At 34.1% G+C, this 13325-nt stretch overlaps 3 protein-coding genes across 3 annotated transcripts; 2 read left to right on the forward strand and 1 right to left on the reverse strand.

Annotated features, from left to right (window-relative positions):
* Positions 1-644: 644 nt before the first annotated feature.
* LOC142238945 (uncharacterized) lies at positions 645-4953 on the forward strand. The gene is made up of 4 exons (XM_075310700.1): positions 645-756; positions 1222-1272; positions 1344-1559; positions 4341-4953. The coding sequence occupies exons 1-4, from the start codon at positions 694-696 to the stop codon at positions 4809-4811; spliced, it is 801 nt and encodes a 266-aa protein (XP_075166815.1). The 5' UTR covers positions 645-693; the 3' UTR covers positions 4812-4953.
* Positions 4954-5128: 175 nt separating this feature from the next.
* On the forward strand, positions 5129-8340 carry LOC142240918 (uncharacterized). Its single transcript, XM_075312668.1, has 2 exons — positions 5129-5506; positions 7626-8340. Exons 1-2 carry the CDS (start codon positions 5134-5136, stop codon positions 8258-8260), a joined length of 1008 nt encoding a protein of 335 aa, XP_075168783.1. The 5' UTR covers positions 5129-5133; the 3' UTR covers positions 8261-8340.
* A 958-nt stretch (positions 8341-9298) lies between these two features.
* On the reverse strand, positions 9299-11997 carry LOC142238534 (uncharacterized). Its single transcript, XM_075310216.1, has 2 exons — positions 11578-11997; positions 9299-10427 (listed from the first exon to the last, which is right to left on the reverse strand). The coding sequence occupies exons 1-2, from the start codon at positions 11597-11599 to the stop codon at positions 9391-9393; spliced, it is 1059 nt and encodes a 352-aa protein (XP_075166331.1). The 5' UTR covers positions 11600-11997; the 3' UTR covers positions 9299-9390.
* Positions 11998-13325: the final 1328 nt, after the last annotated feature.

Here is a 13325-nt window from a genome sequence, read left to right on the forward strand (position 1 = left end):
ACCATGGAGGGTACATAAGGTTCGGCCTGGCCGAACTTTCGGCGATATATCAATTCTTGAAACAGAGAAATTTCTAGTACTGATTCAATTAAAAAAGGCTGTTGTTTCCATACCGAAAAGGATGTTAGATATTAAGTGAAAATTGGTACATTAAAATTTAGCTGTTGTCCCCAAACTATTGGTATTATTATTTTTCATTCGATTAATTACTATTATTTATATTACTTTTCACCAATGATTCATTGTAATTAGTATAATGGAATTAATAACATTATTGTCCATTGTCTCTCGAATACCAATTAGTTCTGGGATTTCCCTAGATCACAATAACATATTATTTTTGTTCTGGAAGCGTAATAACATCACCACCCTTTTCTAATACCAGTAGATTTTTAATTGATTATTATTTAAAAAAAAATAAACAAAAAACAAAATTGTAACACGACATCATCATAAAGGTAAACGGCCCCTGGTATGCATATCCATCAACAAATAATCACAAATAATTAGTTTGAATTAAAAAAAAAAACTGTTAATTATAATTTTAATGTACCGAACCATAACAATTCAAATGGTTTTTATGTTGAATTATGATTTTGCCAAAATTGTTATAAATTTGGGTTATCTGCTATAGATTGGGTACAGTCATCGATCGTAAGGTTTGGTAATTGGAAGTGCAAAAAGATTGAAATTATGATATCTAACTCATCATTATTCTGGAAGTTTTTTGGAGCATTGACATTACTCACATTGGTGGTATGTAGGAAAAGAATATAAGCCCTGAAGGAATATGATCACTTTTCGGACGGTGAACATGGATAATTTTGGTAATATGTTTTCCTTTCATGCTTGCCGAAATCGGATACATCAGATGTTCGAGAAAATAATATGGTTGCGACAAATATGATTACAAGTTCCGCATCCAAAAATAACATTTTACTCATGAAACATAATCGAGGTGATCACATCCAAGAGCAAAATGTTACTTTGGGAGAAAACAATATTTTTGCCGGAAAAATGTTGTCTTCTCGCCAAAAATAAAATTGTTTTCGAAATCAAATACATAATGTCCGAGAAAATAACATGGTTGCTACAAACAATTTACATGACAAGGTCAAAAAAATGTTTGTTCTAGGAGGTGATCATATTCCTTCTGGTTGTGCGTGTAATCGAAAATTGGACATCGTATATATTTAAAGTTTTTTGTTTTTAATATTATAGGGTAATCCTTTTGCTGCCGCGGTGGATTGTTCTAAGAAACCTCCAAAAATTGTAAGTTTATTATGGACATCAAATGCATTCTAGCATTTCGAATTTTTAAAGTTAATTTTGATTTTTTTTAGAATCCCACAACATGTTGTACTTTGCCTCACATTATTACTGACGATGTTATGGAAAAATGCAAGGCTGCATTGCCTCCCCCACCATCCACTCCCGGACAAATGTCTCAAGAGAATGCCTCAGGATCTAATGAATCTAAAAATCATCCCCATCCTCCTCATCACCACCATCATCATCATCACGGTCCACATCATCACCACGGTTTCCCCATGCATCCGGTAAGATATCTATATCGTATAAATGTATCAGACAAAACTTACGGAAGACAAAAGATGCTGCACGTAAATGGCTTTGCGGTATTTTGGCCAATTCCCGGTAAAGCGCCTTCTTGAGATGATCGATACTTTGATATTTTTTTACTCTCCAAAATCCAAACTCATTGAGATGTGGAGATCACTGTGCGGTAGAAATAAAGCGGGAAACCTCCCGCTTCATTTCTACGGCGTGCTGGGTCCTGTTGGAATGTTCATGGCTATAATCATGGCAGATAATATTCGGAGACCATTGTGCGGTAGAAAAGAAGCCAGGAACCTCAATTTTAAGCCATTCTAGGTTGACGCGTGCTGAGTGCTATAGGTTTGGTAAGGTTAGTGGCAAGCCGATATTTCAGGCTCACTTAGACTATTCAGTCCATAGTGATACAAAGTGGTGAACTTCTCTCTTATCACTGATTGTTGCCCGATTCTATGTTAAGCTCAATGACAAGGGATCTCATTTTTATAGCCGAGTCCGAACGACATTCCATATTGCAGTGAAACCACTTAGAGAAGCTTGGAAACGCTCAGAAATGTCACCAGCATTACTAAGGTGGGGACATTCCACCGTTGAAAAACTTTCAGGTGTTTGTTCGAAGCTGGGTTCGAGCCCGCGACCTTGTGTATGCAAGGAGGGCATGCCAACCATTGCACCACGATGGCTCCCAACAGAATGTCCATGGTATGTGGCCGAAATATTTGCCTGTCTAGAGTTTTCTTGCTGTCTTTAAACATGAGCGTCGCCATAATCATTGGCGACGTTTGAATTCTGGTGGTCGATGTTGTAGACTGGGTTAGGTATAGTGGCAGCCCGTCATTTTAGGCTCCCTTAGACTATTTTTGTAGTGTGATACTACAGAGATGCACTTCTCTCCTATCATTGAGTGCTGTCCGATTCCATGTTTAGCTCAATGACAAGGGACCATCTTTTTATAGCCGAGGCCGAATGGCATATAACATTCCGGCGAAGCTTCGAAAATGTACTCAGAAATATCCTCGCTACTTCTGAAAAACTTTATTGTGTAGGTCGAAACATGGATTGATCTCAGGACCCTTGTGGTGCAGATGTCAGTAGTGACGTTTTGAAAATTCTAGCATGGGGACTTTTTTTCTTGTTGTCTTTGCAACCCTTGAAATTCTCCCATCGGATATTCGCCATCATTAACAGCCCTCTCACACAGTATAAGCTGGCATATACCCAGAGGCATATATTCCATACCCTGGAATATATAAGGTAATACCTAGTCTTTCTAACTCATCTGCTTCGCAGTTGAGTTGGTATATTCCTGTGGTCAGGCACCCATATTTGGTGAATATTGTACTGCCCAACCAGTTTTAGAGTTAAGGAACACAGAGTCCAAGGATTTTATTGCAGGTTGACTGTCTACCAACATTTGCTAATATTTCAGTCTGAAAAAACACTACAGTGATTAGCTAATCGCTATTTTAAGTTGCAGGTCTTTAGAATATATTCCGGAACCACTTTTTCATCCAATTCGGAGCCATCGGAGTAGAAATGTACATAACGTTTATTGTTTATTTTATATGTCTATATGCACCACGCCTCACTGTAGGGAATTCGACTTTCAAACTCCTTGTCGAAAAGGGGTTTCCAAGGGTGTAATCCACTACGTTTGACATATTTGGAGGACCGTACAGTGACCGTGCCTTTTTTACCGACCAGAGCAACAGCCACAACCGTACAGCCGCTCCGGCAGGAGTACGACCACTGCGCTGTGTGAATTGACAGCCAACATTGCAGAGGGATAGAATGGTAAGAGGCCGCATAATCGTTCGATTCTCGTAGCATTGGACTTATCGGAGGCGTTCGATACAGTGAACCACACCAAACACTTAGGACATAACCTTAAGAGATGGTAATCTGAGAGATGGTAATCTGAGAGATGGTAATCTTAATAGATGGTTGGCGAACTACATGTCTGCCAGACAATCCTATGTGGAATTTAGAGGAAAAAGATCTTCGCCTAGGAGAAATAAACAAGACGTACCTCAAGGCTTTGTACTGTTTCTGCTCCTAAATCGACGGCGACCATTTTCACATCGTGGACCAAGGAAGTGAATCTGGAACTCGATATCCACATACGTGACCAGAGTATCCCCACATGTAAGAACCCCAAGGTTCTTGGTGTAACATTTGATTTGGTTTGTTCCTCTTTGGTAAACATGCAGAAGTGGTAGTTAAAAACGTTGGGAATAGAAACAGCCCCCGTTTGTACCAACCGAAAGAGGCAAGCCCATTCGGTTTGATTTCAGAAATGATATCCAGTCCACCTGATCGGCGATGACAGTGATGAGGGAATAAGGACGGCATGGAGGGTAGCACACACTGCAGTGGTTCAGACGTCAATAGATTCCTACCAGTGCAGCGTTATACTGGGGAGAAGACCACCACCTATCAGCGACGATGAGAGACGGCTTCCTAGAGAAACCAGCCGGTGCTATCTCAGCTAAGATCGGGGATCTCAAGATACTTAAATAGTTACCACTCCCTTCTAAACCCGGCAATGCAAGATGTCTGCCCGAATTGTGGACAGTCGCCTAACATCACGAGACATCTCTTCGCGTACCCTGCAAAGCCAACAGACCTGACACCCATTTCACTCTGGACTCATTCCGTAGAGGCAGCTCGCTTCCTCGAACTGGATGTTCAAGCCTAAATGTCTAATCCCAATAATTTGTGAACCAATTTTTATTTTATTAAACTTTTATTTTTCTCCCCTTTAGTGCTTTATGACTTGTGCTCTTAATGAAACTGGCATTCTAATGGCTACTCCAGATGCCAAGCTTAATGAAGAGAAACTAAAGACCTATTTGAATGTTGTATTAGCTAATGCCACCGAAATGATACCCATTATGGAGAACTCCTTTAAGACGTGTGCTGCTAAAGGAGAAGAAATGCGCATGAAATTCCTGGAAATGATGGAAAAGAAACATTCAGCCTCGTCTTCCACAGAAGCCAGCATTGCCAAAGATCGTATGATGCGTCATCCTCACCCACCTCCTCCACATCATGGTTGTTCTCCATGTGCTGACCAATTAATGGGTTGTGTTTTTACAGATTCTCTAGTAAATTGTCCAGCATCTCTATGGTCTAATACCGATGAATGCAATGAAATGCGAGAACATATGAAAAATTGTAAACCACCGATGTTCCATGGAAAAGGAAATACATCAAATTTATTGGATGATATGTAATCATTACATCCTCAAAAAGGGATAACAGACCAAGGGCGGATATTAAAAGACCCCATGTGTTTTGTTTAATTTCTATCCTTAATCTATTTTCCAACCAAGTGTAAAATTTGATTATACTCGTTGTGCAAAAAAAAAAAAAATAAAATAAAATAAAAAAATCCTTATCAAATAAAACCACACTTTACTCTAAAGCGCATGTCTATACTGTGGAGTAGGTGGGGAACCGGGGAAAGGGAATTGGCAGTTACAATCTTTAGAGATTTAATTTAAAAAAAAATATTGTCCCATCATCCTTCGAAGAGTTCGGTTCGATTTAACAATCATGGATATATTAAATAAAGAATTTGACGATTTTTTTGAATCTTTAAAAAGAGAGAATTTAACTAAAAAAGAAATTGAAATAATCTGTAAACCATTGCATGAATACTTTAGAAGAAGATTTCTAAGAAAGTCTGCCCTTATAGTATTGGTATTGATATTCATTTGCGTTATGGTGATGTGGTGTGACACTCTAAATTGGTTTCTATCGGCCTTGGGCCGGGCATTGCTCATACAATTGTTGCCACTTTGGAATTGGCCTAAACTTTATAATGCCAAATGTTTAATAGAGAGGAGCAATAAGGATCTAAATAAAGGACCTTCAATGCAGGCCACTACTATGGAAAATGGAAATTGTTTATTATGTGAAAATATCGGTAAGTCCAAAATAATAGTTGATCTTAATCGGTAATTTATAGGCATAAATTGCAATTTTACTCCTGCATAAATTGCAATTCGATGGACATAAATTATATAATAAATGATGAGGATGGGAAATTGACCGACGTCTACCATATTTTGCATTTACGGTTTTAGAAATTAGTTTTTGTTTTGATTTTTTGAATATAAATTGAATAATAGATGGGGACAGTAGGAATCTAGTCTAGATTATAGAGGGATCGTGATATTCTTAGTAGATAAAAGTTATTGAGCAATAGATGATGCAGATGGATAATTGACCGACATTATAAATTTTACATTTACGGCGTTAGAAATTGGTATTTGTTTGATATTTTCTAAAGCTAGTTTTAATAATAGATGGGGACAGTAGGAATCTAGACTAGGTTCGGGTAGGTTTGTTATTGTGACAGCCTGATATTTTAGACTCACTTAGAACATCCAGTCCTTTTTTCTAAATCTAGTTTTAATAATAGATGAGTATAGTAGGGATCTAGACTTGATAGTGAATTTATTGGCATAAATTGCAATTCGATGGACGTACGTAAGTTTTTTGAGCTCAACACAAAAACCATACATGATGAAGATGAATAATTGACCGACGTCTACCATATATTTTCGTTAGAAATTGGTTTTTGTTTAATTTTTTAAATCAAAATTGAATAATAGATGGGGATAGTAGGAATCTAGACTTGGTTCGATTAGGTATAGTGGGATCCTGATATTGAAGGTAGATAAAAATTGTTTGAGTTTTTTTTTGTGAATTAAACGAAATAATAGATGGGAACAGTAGAAATCTAGACTAGGATAGGTATGGCAGTAGCCCGATATTTTAGGCTCACTTTGACTATCCAGTCCTTTGGAAAATCGAAATCATTTATTATGTGCAAAATGTCGGTGAGGACATAGGAAATAATATCACGGTTGCCACTCGTGCCTAAAATAATCTACCAATTTTTTTTTTCTATAAAAAATTTTCTCAAAATTTTATTTCTATAGGAAATTTTGTCAAAATTTTATTTTTATAGAAAAGTTTGTGAAAATTTTATTTTTATGGAAAAATTTGTCAACATTTTATTTCTATAGAAAACTTTGTCAAAATTTTATTTCTGTAGAAAAGTTTGTGTAAATTTTATTTCTATAGAAAAGTTTGTGAAAATTTTATTTCTATAGAAAATTTTGTCAAAATTTTATTTCTATAGAAAAGTTTGTGAAAATTTTATTTCTATAGAAAATTTTGTCAAAATTTTATTTCTATAGAAAATGTTGTCAAAATTTTATTTCTATAGAAAAATGTTTGTTAAAATTTTATTTCTATAGAAAATTTTATTACTATAAAAAATTATCTCAAAATATTATTTCTATAGAAAATTTTGTCAAAATTTATTTCTATAGAAAATTTTGTCAAAATTTTATTTTTATAGAAAATTGTGTCAAAATTTTATTTCTATAGAAAATTGTGTCAAAATTGTATTTCTATAGAAAATTTCGTCAAAATTTTATTTCTATAGAAAGCTTGTCAAAATTTTATTTCTATAGAAAATTTCCTGAAAATTTTATTTCTATCGAAAATTTTGTCAAAATGTTAATTGTGTAGAAATTGTGTCAACATTTTATTTCTATTGAAAATTTTGTCAAAACATCAAGAATTTTACCAATCTACCAAAAAATTAAAAAATCTGCCATATTTGGTAGAATTTTACCGACTGTGGCAACAGTGAATACAATATAATTTAAATAAAATTAGGTTTAATAAAAAATATTTTTTGATCTTATTCGTCAGTTTTTAAGATCATTTGAGTCCTGAATTGTTTGGAAAACTATTTTGGGTTCTTGAAAATCTATTGGGTACAATTTTAAATTACGCGGCGATAGAAATTGGTTTTTGTTTGATTTTATTGTGAATCTATATTATATAATAGATGGAGACAGTAGGAATCTAGCTTAGGTCTAGTGGCATATTTTGGCTCACATACACTATCCAGTTTTTCTCTATAAGCGCAATATTTTTTCATTAGCTTGAATATATATTATAGTTATTATTTATTTAATTTTATATTTATTTTCTATTTACAAAACCATTCTAAATATTTATAGATTACGTTCCAACTGTAACCAACACCACATTCTCATATTTGGAAAATAATTACCTGGAAAAAGGCCTACCTATTGTTATAACCGATTCTCACAAGAAAGAAACACCATGGGAATTATTTAAAACAATTTTCAAACACTGCAATGCTTTCCTACAAAACTCCCACTGTGATGTGGCCACAAACTTAATAATAAAGAAATTTTTCGATGCTGAAATTGTATTGAAGAAAGCATGGAATCTATTGGATACTCCAGAAAAATGGTTTATACAATTGAGAAATTGTCAATTTTCTACAGTTAAATCATCGAGACTTTTTATAAAGCGACCCTATTATTATCCCCTGCATTTGGAACCCTTCTATTCCAGTTGGTTAATTATAGCCAATAATTATAGTCATCGACAATATCAAGATATACAACTACAAGGTCTTATAATTGTACAACAGCTATCGGGTACGAATAATTTGAAACTCATTCCAAATCGTCCTTGTGAAGAGATTTGTCCAGTGATAAATATCCAATTGAAGGAGGGTGAAGGATTAATATTTTCTACTGATTTATGGCAATTTAATTATAAACTAATGCAAACAAAAGATGCTGGAATAACAACGATAATGGAAATTGATTGGAATGTCTAAATTGTGTACATCTTTGGAGTGGATTTTGTTGGTATTATAAATTGATTGTATAATAAATAATATAGTTACGCATAAAGAAATTTATTATTAAAAATATTATAAAATTAATTTTTATTTATTTTGATCGTGAGAGGCTCACATCCACGGTTGCCACTCTACCAAAATATGCAGAAAATTTTACCAAAAATCTACCAAACCAAAAAAAAACTTATTTTCAAAATTTTATTTCTATAGAAAATGTTTTCAAAATTTTATTTTTATAGAAATCTTTGTCAAAATTTTATTTCTATAGAAAATTTTGTCAAAATTTTATTTCTATAGAAAATTTTGTGAAAATTTTATTTCTATACAAAATTTTGTCAAAATTTTATTTCTATAGAAAATTTTATAAAAAATTTATTTCTATAGAAAAAGTTGTCCAAATTTTATTTCTATAGAAAATTTTATTTCTATAGAAATTTTTGTCAAAATTTTATTTCTATAGAAAATTTTATTTCTATAGAAATTTTTGTCAAAATTTTATTTCTATAGAAAATTTTATGAAAAATTTATTTCTATAGAAAATGTTGTCCAAATTTTATTTATATAGACAATTTTGTCAAAATTGTAATTCTATAGAAAATGTTGTCAAAATTTTATTTTTGTAGAAAATTTTGTCAAAATTTTATGTTGGTAGAAAATTTTGTCAAATTTTTAGTTCTATAGAAAATTTTGTCAAAATTTCATTTCTATAGACACGTGCAAACTGTTTCTCTAAATTTTTACTATAAAATAAAAACTCGGAAAATCAAATTCACACTGTAGGGATATTGTGAATCTAAAGACAAGTAGTAAAAATTCGACTTTTCAATAATCATAATAGTCGAAAGTTGGCAATTTAAAATTATTAAAAATTCGAAAAATTCTCTTTTTCTAATTTTATAAAAGTTCAAAAGCAGATTTTTGGATTCTCACTGCATTCCTTATAGTGACGATCACATTGCCTTTAAAATAAACGCCATCGTCTACCTTGCCCTCATCGTTATATTCAAACACCAATTATTTTGCAATCAATTTAGAATTCATTTGGTCTAGTTTTTATTCCACAATTTTTAAAATTACGATTTTGTTTTTTTTTCAAATTTCTAATTTTAGAGTTTTTTATATTTAACTTCCACTAACTTTTGCAAAGTACTGGTCAAATTATTGATGGCCTCAATTTTAATGCGTTCAATTTTTTCCTGTTGCAACAAAGACATTTTATTAAATTGCATTAATTCACGATGCATTTCTTTTTGTAAATCGATTTTGTCACGTTCCACTTGTAATTTACGTTCAAAATAATTTTGCCACCAATTCGCATGGGATGATGATGGTGATTCCGGACGACCTCCTTCTCCACTAGACATTATGGACAAATGATTTTCACGTTCACGTCGATTATGTTGATCAATATCCTGATGTTCCAATTTTGTATCCTTGCGCATAAAATTATTCGAGTCAGCTATCTCTAAAGGATAGATTTCTTGGGGTTCGTCTTCATCCTTAACTTCCAATTTTGGTTTTTTCATATCCGACAATGTACTGTCTTCTTCATCGAACTCATCATTCGATTTGGAATCAATTTCAACATGCGGTTGTATCATTGGGGGTTCCGAAGAATTATTATTGGCATATGGCGATGAAGCATTGTTTTCTCCTTCTGCTGTAGCCATAAGTTTCGGTTGGTGGTTATTCCTTTTACTATTTGAGGTGTGTTCATTAAAATCGGCCTTTTTACCTTGCAGATATTTAAACATTTCCTCAAAAAATTCCCAATGCACATAACCGGATGTGAATTTTTTGCTTAAATTCTTGTTGTAGGTGATTAAAATATTATGCCATTTCTTTTGAACCTTTCCGGCGCTATAACGAAATCCCATTTTTTGTAATTGACGTGTGCAATGTAGCCATAGGGCGGTACGTTTTTGTCTGCCCTCCGTAAAACGATGTTCCATGGGACCTCTTATGTGGATGAGAGCTCGTGTTGCATCTGTTGTCCATGCTCTTTCATATGGCCCTCTACCGGTATTTGCACCACTGTTTGCAGCCTGTTGTGATGATATGGGACCCTCGCTTTCTTCCAACAGACAGTCATCGGGCAAATCTTCACAATCATCTAAGTCATCATCGCTTATTTGGTAGAAATCTACAATTAAAAGAAAATAATGCAATGTAAGTTAGTTTACTTTTGCAAATGTTTCTAGCCTCTTATTAAGGTCTTAAGCTGAGTACTAATTTCAGTTTTCAAGCTGAAAACCAGCTTGTTTTCACGGTTCCTTTTTTTAGTTAATTAATTTAGAAATATTAAATTATTTGCAATCAATTCCTTGGACTTTTTCAATCCCTTATTTGGCAAGACTTGATCAAGGTTAGGTTAGGTCAGGCTCACTTAGACTATTCAGTCCATTGTGATACCACAGTGGTGAACTTCTCTCTTATCACTGAGTGCTGCCCGATTCCATGTTAAGCTCAATGACAAGGGACCTCCTTTTTTATAGCCGAATCCGAACGGCGTTCCACATTCCAGTGAAACCACTTAGAGAAGCTTTGAAACCCTCAGAAGAAACCAGCATTACTGAGGTGAGATAATCCACCGCTGAAAAACTTTTTGGTGTTCGGTCGTAGCAGGAATCGAACCCACGACCTTGGGTATGCTAACCATTGCACCACGGTGGCTCCCTAATACTTGATCAAATATAATCGTCTTCATAAATATATTTGTACTTTTAATTTAGTGTTTTGGTGGAAAAACCGAACAGAGTACTCACCTTTACATTCACAAACATTATCCCATCTAAATTGAATTTTCTCTCTCGCTAACGGCCAACAAATATATAAAAGACTGTTATTAACAGCAAAAATGTTATTTCAGTTCACCTCATCGTGAATAAAATGCAATCTCATTTTTTCACCCCACGACCACCCAAAATCACCACGCAAAATATATTAACACAAGAGAGGAGGGACAACAGAAGCTAAATAACAAACATAATTTCATCGTAAATCTAGCAGCAATTTCATCATCCTACCTATTATCACAAAATGTACAATATACATACACACACTATAAACTTTAGCATCCAAAGTGTATTTGCTCAGCCCACTCTCAAGGATAAAATCAATCAACGGAATGACTGTATGTTAATCTTATATTCTATATTTTTATAAAATCTGGTATACACATAACAAAACACAAACACCGTGACCGGGAACAATATGCAAAATAATGTAGAAAACATATAATAATTAAACAGCAGCAACAACAACTGAAATTGTCACACTTGTTTCTCACTTACTATCACATTCCATTCCAGCCATTATGTGTTTCGCAATGATGTTTACTTTAATTTAGTATTGAATTCATTCTTTTTTACTTTTTTTATATATGAAATAGATATGTTATTTCTTATTGGAGCTTTAGAAAAATAAAGCCTTGATGAGATCTTTTGATTACCGCCTGCTTCAGTTCTTGCTACTTTTCTTACTAATATAAAGTTGTGTGGTGCAGCATCTAATAACCACCTCCTCTATTTAGCGAGAGAAATGTGTACTGTAAGTGTAATGGGAAAAATCATTCAATGCGAGTGAGAGTACCCTTAGATCTGACATTAAGACAAAACAAGGATGAGGCTGAGATTTGTGGGGAAAGTCAGTTGCCAGTCATTTGTGTTCTAGTTTCTAGTTAGAAAATGTGGCTGCGCGTTAAAGCATCACTCGCTCACTAGATTTTGCCATACATATTCCGACATACATACAAATAGATGGCTCTCAGCATCTGAGCGACTGTCGTCTGTCTAACAGAAAATAAAATATAGGACACAAAACAAAAGCAACCAAAAACAAAAATGAAACAACCCTTAATGGAACCGCTATTGAGAAAGCTCGAACATATGATTTTCTATTTTAAATTTAAAAGTGATTAACGTTTCTTATGAATAGCCGTTAGGATGTGTGATGAAGGGTTATTTTGGTAACAGGGATACTCGGATAGTATTTGGTAAATTTGTTTTGCACTTGTTGAAAATTCTTGACATTTACGGCATCCCAAGGCTTTGCATGTTTTGATTGTTTCAAAACAAATAAAAGGTAGTTTTATTTTTTAAAGAAATGAGTAAATCAAAAAAGCAATTTTTCTCACCATAGTAAATTGATATATCACCATAGTAAAAAGTTTCGGTTACGAACAAGCCCTAAATAGAGATGACTCGGTTTTGTTGAAATCGTAGCGTTATAACGGAGCCACAAATAAAAAGCCCAAATTAATGTTTTTCTTTAGTTTTTATATGATTTACAGTGCATGGTATACGTTTAATTTTCCAAGAATATTTGTCCTCATAAAACTTTATTGCGAGTTGTGGCATTTAATCAATAGCCACAGACGCCTGAATGAATCTCCACTCATCACATGCTTCGATTTTTGTTAGAAAATAAATACAACCATTTGAACGAATTGCTCGAAGTCCACCCAAAGAATTTTGTTACCTGAAAAGGAGATATCAGTTATTGTTTGCTGATATAGCAAACACAAGGCATAGGTTAGGTTAGGTTAGGTGACAGCCCGATGTATCAGGCTCACTTAGACTATTCAGTCCATTGTGATACCACATTGGTGAACTTCTCTCTTATCACTGAGTGCTGTCCGATTCCATGTTAAGTTCAATGACAAGGGACCTCCTTTTTACAGCCGAGTCCGAACGGCGTTCCACATTGTAGTGAAACCACTTAGAGAAGCTTTGAAAAGAAGAAATGTCACCAGCATTACTGAGGTGGGATAATCCACCGCTGAAAAATATTTTTGGTGTTCGGTCAAAGCAGGAATCGAACCCACGACCTTGTGTATGCAAGGCGGGCATGCTAACCATTGCACCACGGTGGCTCCCTCCAGTATTGTAACTCTAACAAACAATTTATTATAATTTTAACTCTTTTAGCCAATCCATTGACAATTAAGGAAATGTCGAAATCTAAATGTCTGAAAATATGCAAATTTCATTTATAGATCTTGCGGTTTTGGAAAAAGAGTAAGAACAGATATTTGATACCA

This window comes from Haematobia irritans, chromosome 5 (assembly GCF_050003625.1).
Source record: "Haematobia irritans isolate KBUSLIRL chromosome 5, ASM5000362v1, whole genome shotgun sequence".
Classification (NCBI taxonomy): Eukaryota; Metazoa; Arthropoda; class Insecta; order Diptera; family Muscidae; genus Haematobia; species Haematobia irritans.

What these genes read in the sequence shown, in the direction of transcription:
- LOC142238945 (XM_075310700.1), top strand. Translation starts at nt 694, where the DNA reads ATGATATCTAACTCATCATTATTCTGGAAGTTTTTTGGAGCATTGACA. An exon ending in TGACATTACTCACATTGGTG is followed by an intron (nt 757 to 1,221) that starts GTATGTAGGAAA and finishes TTAATATTATAG; the next exon opens with GGTAATCCTTTTGCTGCCGC. An exon ending in ACGGTTTCCCCATGCATCCG is followed by an intron (nt 1,560 to 4,340) that starts GTAAGATATCTA and finishes TCTCCCCTTTAG; the next exon opens with TGCTTTATGACTTGTGCTCT.
- LOC142238534 (XM_075310216.1), bottom strand. Translation starts at nt 11,599, where the DNA reads ATGGCTGGAATGGAATGTGATA. An exon ending in GGCTGGAATGGAATGTGATA is followed by an intron (nt 10,428 to 11,577) that starts GTAAGTGAGAAA and finishes TTTTAATTGTAG; the next exon opens with ATTTCTACCAAATAAGCGAT.
- LOC142240918 (XM_075312668.1), top strand. Translation starts at nt 5,134, where the DNA reads ATGGATATATTAAATAAAGAATTTGACGATTTTTTTGAATCTTTAAAA. An exon ending in TTTATTATGTGAAAATATCG is followed by an intron (nt 5,507 to 7,625) that starts GTAAGTCCAAAA and finishes AAATATTTATAG; the next exon opens with ATTACGTTCCAACTGTAACC.